This window comes from Salvelinus namaycush, chromosome 2 (assembly GCF_016432855.1).
Source record: "Salvelinus namaycush isolate Seneca chromosome 2, SaNama_1.0, whole genome shotgun sequence".
Classification (NCBI taxonomy): Eukaryota; Metazoa; Chordata; class Actinopteri; order Salmoniformes; family Salmonidae; genus Salvelinus; species Salvelinus namaycush.
In genome coordinates this window covers 64,980,368-64,988,413 of record NC_052308.1, presented here as the reverse complement: position 1 = coordinate 64,988,413, position 8,046 = coordinate 64,980,368, and the positions used below count along the sequence as shown (strand labels likewise).

Genomic DNA, 8,046 nt, shown 5'->3' with positions numbered 1-8,046 from the left:
AAGAGACCACAATTTACAAAACAGTATCATATCCTTTCATCTTCTGCATGTTACAGGCAGTGTAGGTGCCTTATCAAAGCTCAGTGGTGCCCAAATACATAGCTGGTTCTCTTACTTTTGCCAAATGAGAGGAAACACTTGTTAACTGTTGTCGGTCATACCAATGAAAATACGGATTAAATCCAATCCAACATCACTGCTCTTCACTGTTTTATTAGCCTCTTCTTCTAAAGTTTTTTTTCCCCCTCTCAGTTAATTCCTTTCCTGTCACAGCATGTTGTTGGAGTGACTTCAAATCAACTGACAAACAGAGACCACAGACAGAACGGCGGGAAGTGGTTTACTTACTTACTGCCATCTTCTTCTCTTTCTCTGAAGCAGCAGTTTTTAAAACTCTGAGTTTGTATCAATAATGCATGTATATTTTGTCTATGGCTTGGACTGCAACATAATAGGATACAGATGTATTTTGTTTTGTATCAAATTATGAAATATTGACTCTGATTCACGTTTTCAGTAAAAAATGAATGATACAGGGCCTTCAGAAAGTATTCATTTTCATTAACATATTCCACATTTTGTGTTACAACCTGAATTCAAAATGCATTAAATATACGTTTTTTTTCACACCCATCTACACACAATAGCCCATAATGACAAAGTGAAAACATGCTTTTCAAAATCTTTGCAAATTTACAGCCATTTTCAAGTCTTGCGTAGAGTTTGAAGCAGATTTAAGTCAAAACTGTAACTCGGTCACTCAGGAACATTTACCATTTTCTTGGTAATCAGTGTAGATTTGGCCTTGTGTTTAGGTTATTGTCCTGCTGAAAGGTGAATTCATTTCTCAGTGTTTGGTGGAAAGCAGATTGAACCAGGTTTTCCTCTAGGATTTTGACTGTGCTTAGCTGCATTCTATTTATTTTTTATCCTGAAAAACACCTCAGTCCTTAACGATTACAAGCATACACATAACATGATGCAGCCACCAATATGCTTGAAAATATGGAGAAAGGTACTCAGTAATGTCTTGCATTGGATTTTCCCCAAACATAACACTTTGTAGTAAGGACAAACAGTAAGTTACTTTGTCACATCTTTTGCAGTATTACTTCAGTGCCTTGTTGCAAACAGGATGCATGTTTTGGAATATTTTTATTCTGTACAGGCTTCCTTCTTTTCACTCTGTCAATTAGGTTAGTATTGTGGAGTAACTACAATGTTGTGGATTCATCCTAAATTTTCTCCTATCACAGTCATTAAACTCTGTAACTCTTTTAAAGTTCACCATTTGCCTCATGGTGAAATCCCTGAGGGTTTCCTTCCTCTCCGGCAACTGAGTTAGGAAGGATACCTGTATCTTTGTAGTGACCGGGTGTATTAATACATCATCAAAAGTGTCATTAATAACTTCACCATGTTCAAAGGGATATTCAATGTCTGATTTATTTTATTTTCCACCAATAGGTGCCCTTCGTTGTGAAGCATTGGAAAACCTCCCTGGTCTTTATGGTTGAATCTGTGTTTGAAATTCACTGCTCGACTGAGGGACCTTACAGATAATTGTATGTGTGGGGTACAGAGATGAGGTAGTCATTCAAATATCATGTTAAACACTATTATTGCACACAGAGTGAGACACAAAATCTCAATTTAATCCATTTTAAATTCAGGCTGTAACACAACAAAATGTGGAGAGAGTCTAGGGGTGTGAATACTTTCTGAGGGCACTGTATGTGCGTAGCGTGTTTCAATAAAACAGACCGACTGTGTATTACAACAGAAAACTGTAGCCTACATGCACTGTGCTATACAAGTGCTTCTTTGATAAGGGATGTAGGCTATTCTTCATTACTTACTAGCTTTCCCAACCTGTATTGAAAAGTTCACACAGAAAGAATTCCTTTCAATAGGGGATTGATCTTGTGTGCGTTCTCACTAGTGAAATTAATCTGGATACGCATGTACACAGAGAGGGATCAAGTTGCTGAATTGGGGACCACACACAATGCCTAAATGATGTTTACCAATGTCTTTCAATAGTCAGGCATATTTCCTTGTGAATAAAATTCTTCCAACTCCAAAAGAGACTGTTTAATAACATTTAATTACAGTGCATTTAAGATGAATTACAAGGGGCTTACAAATTCTCTTAAGGTTTTGAATCTGTTTAGACGGCATGTTGGCCCCTTTTCTGTCAGTGGCTGCATTCTTTTAAGCGTCTTTCATAAGGTTGTGTGTGTTTCTAAATTGTCTGAGTATGTTCGTGGATTTCACCTTCAACCCCTCAAACTAACATCAAAGACCATTTGATAGGGCTTGTACTTAAACTGTAGCCTGTTCAGATGTCAAAGGTGGTTTACCTAAAATTCGGTCCGCCCTCTTCCAGGCGTACAGCTGCTAGTAGGCCTATACACTGTTCACAGCTGGAGTTGAACCTCTAGCAGTTGGTTGGAGATGCTTAGTCATATACTGTAAATATATAGTATATCGTATATACTGACAGTACACTGTCTCACAGACTCCATTTCAGGACAGGACACACCATCATTTTGGACCTTAAATCCTTCAGCTATAACCCGGGTGCCAAGGACCCACTATAGACCTCATCCACCCTATGTGTCAACTCATACAAATCCATTCACACTCTCGGAGGCTTATATAGCTCTCTAGTCCTGAGGCACATTCTGTATAGCTGAATCTCTCTAGTCGAATGCGGCAGAAAAATCCCACAAATCCCTATGAAATGAATCATCTATCACATCGTTGTCACATTGTTGGCCATTCTCCTTGGATTAAAGCTGTTTCATTGAAGTATCCAATGATAAACAATTCAAGGACCTTATCTTTTGTAGTTTTCTGTTACATCGTTGCCTTCATCCTCCGATATCATTAAGAGGCTTCTAGATGATTTTTTTATTTTTATAAATGCAAATGATAAAAGAAGACAATTATTATCATAATCGTACTCATAGTTGATGTGTTCATTCTATGGTGTACTAATTTCTTTTCGTTTATGTCTATACCTTATTTAACTTTTATTTGTACAGATTTGTCTCATAGAGACAAAAATCTCATTTAAATCTAACCTGTTGTAAGTAGCCTAACATTGACTAACCAACCATGAAGCATGTTTTACGTGAGTCCCACGGGAACTACAATGGTGTCTCGGCTAAAGCCTAATATCATCGTTGGAGCCTCCAGAGGGATTGGCCAGGTAAAGCCTCATTTCCCCTCTGAGGGAAAAAAAGTCAACTAGAGTACACAGTAAGTGTACAGTAGTAGACTTCCTATATCCTTGTTTACTATTCAAAATCCCATAAGAGGAGGTACCGGCTGCCGGGGGTTCTGAGTCTGACTGAGTCACGTTTTTTTTTCTTCCCTTCTTCATGCAAACGCACCTAGACACTCACTCACCACAGCAGCCCCCTCTCCCTCGCTCTCTGCCTCCCCTTTCAACTTCAAACCCAGTCATTTCTGCAAGCTGCTACTTTGATTGTACCAAACACCTGTATTTTTGGGGAGAGACTTCCTCAGTAGCCCCCGCCTCCCATCTTTGATTGTTAAACAGCAGTGGCGCCGCCATTACTGTCTGAGAGACTGATGCCGCCCTGCTTCCCCTCCTCCTCCTCCACTTAAGTTCCTTTTAAACCAGAACTTAAATTGGCCTCAGAGTACGGCGAGCTCCATTCTATTTGAACCAAATTCCACCATTCCAAAGTATCTCAGTTGTAGATAAAGACTTTGAATCTCATATTCCTGTGTGTGACAGCTGCGTAAATCAGAAAGAATCATAAAATAATCATCATGCCAGGAAGCAGAGCCATAACATTCTAGCTCTAAATCAGCTAGATCATGACTATTCTTCCGAATGTGAGGAAAGTGAGAATCAGAGGTAACTTTAGTAGAAAATGCTGTCAGAGTTGTTTGCCCTGTCTTATGTTGTATAAACAGTACAGGAAGAGTGTGAACAGACCACACACACACACACACACACACACACACACACACACACACACACACACACACACACACACACACACACACACACACACACACACACACACACACACACGGCCCTCTTCCCCTCACCCTTAATACCAGGCTTTATTATCCAACCTCTCATCCCTGCCATCCTGTCTTCCCCTCCAGATTAATGTCCTCTCCGCTCTCCACCAGCTGTTTCCGTGCCAGAACACCCCTCATCTTCCCGGGCCGCTGGCCTCTTGGTTCAGGTGGTAGATGGTAGTCACTCTCTGGGGCTGGGCTATAGGGCCGCATTGTCGCAGTGCCTGCGTGTCTATGAGAGAATAACTGCCCTCACGCCCATTAGCAGGAGTGTCAGTGTGTTCACATCGCCACATGCCAGAGCACCCTTGTAAATAAGAATTTGGTCATAATTGAGGTTCTATAAAAATGTATTACCTGTATAGACAGCTTTAAGGGAAGAGCCTTGTGCTACATAGCTAAACATTTTGGAGGGCCTCCACCTTTTGTTGATGAAATAAAATTAAATGATAGCCTTTCACTTTATTCAGTTGGACTAAATCAGAAAATTTAACATTTTAGATTACAATACCATTTTGTTCATCATACTCGGCCTTGTCTCAGGATTGTAAGTTGGTGGTTGAAGATATCCCTCTAGTGGTGCGGGGTCTGTGCTTTGGCAAAGTGGGTGGGGTTATATCCTTCCTGTTTGGCCCTGTCCGGGGGTATCATCGGATGGGGCCACAGTGTCTCCTGACCCCTCCTGTCTCAGCCTCCAGTATTTATGCTGCAGTAGTTTGTGTCGGGGGGCTAGGGTCAGTTGGTTATATCTGGAGTACTTCTCCTGTCTTATCCGGTGTCCTGTGTGAATTTAAGTATGCTCTCTCTAATTCTCTCCTTCTCTCTTTCTTTCTCTCTCTCGGAGGACCTGACCCCTAGGACCATGCCTCAGGACTACCGGGCATGATGACTCCTTGCTGTCTGCTGTTCCAGTTTCAACTGTTCTGCCTGCGGCTATGGAACCCTGACCTGTTCACCGGACGTGCTACCTGTCCCAGACCTGCTGTTTTCAACTCTCTAGAGACCGCAGGAGCGGTAGAGATACTCTTAATGATCGGCTATGAAAAGCCAACTGACATTTACTCCTGAGGTGCTGACTTGCTACACCCTCGATAACTACTGTGATTATTATTATTTGACCATGCTGGTCATTTATGAACATTTGAACATCTTGGCCATGTTCTGTTATAATCTCCACCTGGCACAGCCAGAAGAGGACTGGCCACCCCTCATAGCCTGGTTCCTCTCTAGGTTTCTTCCTAGGTTTTGGCCTTTCTAGGGAGTTTTTCCTAGCCACCGTGCTTCTACACCTGCATTGCTTGCTGTTTGGGGTTTTAGGCTGGGTTTCTGTACAGCACTTCGAGATATTAGCTGATGAACGAAGGGCTATATAAAATAAACTTGATTTGATTTGATCATAATGCAACTAAATATAGAGATGTAATGTTAACTTACGTAAATATGCTGTGTACGTCATCAACCGGTGTTTGTTTTGAGAGTGACTTGGGGGGGGGGGGGGGTACGCCCACTGTGTGTTTGTTTGTTATAAAGTGTGTCTGTTTTGTTTAGTCTGTGTGTGGTATACGTGAGTGCGTAAGTGTGTGTGTGTGTGTGTGTACGTGTGCGTGTGTGTGTGTGTGTGTGTGTGTGTGTGTGTGTGTGTGTGTGTGTGTGTGTGTGTGTGTGTCAGTCTGAGCGGTGTTAACTGGGTGTGGCTGTCTGTGCCAGAGGTGGGTGTTTACTTTTCAGGGCTTTTAGTTTAGTGTTTGTGTCTTAGCACAGACAGGATGTGCAGAGGTTGTCAGCATGGTTCATGAGATGAAAGAACGCGGGGGGGGGGGGGGGGTAGTCGAGCCGGTCAGATAGCAGGCTGTCTACCTGAAAGAATCAGAGCCTGCTGCCTCCACCTCCACCTCTACATACATTCCAAGTGTGCTACACAGTGCCACAAGGAAACACCTCTCACCACCTTAGTGCTTTGACATCCTTTTTCATCCTTTTTAGACACTCAACACCCAAACAAAGCTGGGCATAGCTGAGCACTGATATGGCCAAGTGTTCAACGACAACTGGAATCACAAGCCAAAAACCCGAAGGTTAAAGGTGTTTGTGTTTATACTTCACTTTCACAGGTATCATTTGATATGTGTGGACGACACCCTATTAGGCACCCTATAAGGGAAATCCATTAGCTAAGCCTGAAGAGACTTGTAGACTTGTGGACTTGGAATAGACTCAACCCCTTTACTGGTGCCAAACATATTAGTTACAGAATGTAATAACAATGTCCTAAACTTAATTTTGACAGCAATTTCAGAAATGCTGTTTGGCTGGTTTATATCGTTTTGTTTTGTATCGCCAAGCTACTTCCATGGAGTATCATTGTCAAAACAAGTAAACTCACAGACGGGGTCAGTGTCCTGAGGCTGACAGTCTAGTCCAGCTACAAGACCACCAACTGTGATGTAACATTGAGAGTTTTAGCACTGAAACAATTTGCATAGAAGGCCTAGTGCATGTTTTGCACAACAATGAGTGACAACTAGATACATACATATGTCATATCTTAATTTGATCACTCTGTTGTTGCTGAGAATCTTCCTGCGCTAAATGGAAATACCATCAAATAAAAGTTGCCATTATGTCCTCTCGCATCATATGAAACATTTGATCTCAAATCCAAAATACTCCAAATTTTAATTCTTAGCTTCACTGTCCAAATACATATGTAAGTGTGTATATGACAAGGGATGCAGGTGTGTGAACAACAAATCAGCAGGAATATTTTTTGTCACACAAAAAAGGGAAAGATTTAATAGGTTTGTGAATTATTTTATTCAATGGCTTTACTTGCTACGGGTATTTAGTACCAGGAGTCCATGATACGCCTCATGCTCATGAACCTCATACCACTCATGCCGCCCATGGCTCCCATTCCCATGCCCATGCTGAAGTTGCTGTACTCTCCAGGCCTCATGTACATCATCTTGCCTCTGAAGTGGGGCTGCTCATACATCAGCCAGTGGCCTTCCATCACGTTGCAGGACTGGCATTTGGACATGCGGTAATGATCCATGATGTTGTCACAGTCGTCCATCATCTCGTGCATCTCACCTCCGAAGTTCTCTCTCTCGTAGATCCTCATCCTGTAGTTTCCTCTGTGCTGTTAGGATAAAAGTACAGCTTTCATTGAGGAGATAATTATTTCAAACATATGAGAGTGTGACCATTAAAATATCTTTTACCTTCAATGACAAGATGTGAGTATTTTAAGCTGAAATACTTTCAACCTACCATGGCGATCATGCGGCAGGACTTGATGCAGTCACTCATTCCAAAGTGCTGCATGTAGTCAGGGTACTCGCCCCTCCTCATGAAGTACTGGTTTCCCATGTAGTTGTTGCGGTTGTACAGCATCCAACAGCCACTCTCAACCCTGCAGGAGTGGCACCTGCTCAGGTAGGAGCTCATGTCACTGCAGTCACTGCTGCACTCATAGGAACGACCCTGGAAGTTCCTGTCCTCGTAGAAGACGATCTGAAAATAAAATGGAATAATTATGAATTAAATAATTGTATGAAAGAAACATTTTAGAGACATTTGGGATAGTCTACTATTCAGTCACAATGGAAACCAGGATATTGGGATGAGTCAAACATTAATGTTTTAGTTTGTGGTGCTAGAGCACTAGAGCCCTTTTGTATACCAATCTAGAAAAATGTTGGTATGTATTTTCAAAACTTTCCCAGTGCTTACCTTGCCCCTGTTCATGTTGGTGGTGGACATGTTTGCTAACTGTGCTGCTGGTTGCTGCTCCTGAACTGACTTCCTACCTGGTTTAACCCTTTCTTTTATACCAGACCAAACCCAAAGAATCGCTAGCTCCATTGTTCAAACCCCTGACCCAGCAACATGCTATAGAGGCCTATTGAGGCCACTGAGGTTACGTCCACCTTTCCAGAAAGGCAGCTTTTCAATTGGTTGTTTATCTTACAAAGT

General features: G+C 42.0%; 1 protein-coding gene across 1 annotated transcript; it reads right to left on the bottom strand.

Annotated features, from left to right (window-relative positions):
* Positions 1-6,910: 6,910 nt before the first annotated feature.
* Positions 6,911-7,842, bottom strand: LOC120027453 (gamma-crystallin M2-like). The gene is made up of 3 exons (XM_038972395.1): positions 7,804-7,842; positions 7,342-7,584; positions 6,911-7,210 (listed from the first exon to the last, which is right to left on the bottom strand). Exons 1-3 carry the CDS (start codon positions 7,831-7,833, stop codon positions 6,911-6,913), a joined length of 573 nt encoding a protein of 190 aa, XP_038828323.1. The 5' UTR covers positions 7,834-7,842.
* Between the last annotated feature and the right edge of the window lie 204 nt (positions 7,843-8,046).

Coding starts and splice junctions, on each gene's coding strand:
- LOC120027453 (XM_038972395.1), bottom strand. CDS start 7,833: ATGTCCACCACCAACATGAACAGGGGCAAG. Junction 7,585..7,803: donor CCAACATGAACAGGGGCAAG/GTAAGCACTGGG, acceptor TTTTATTTTCAG/ATCGTCTTCTACGAGGACAG. Junction 7,211..7,341: donor CCTGCCGCATGATCGCCATG/GTAGGTTGAAAG, acceptor TTATCCTAACAG/CACAGAGGAAACTACAGGAT.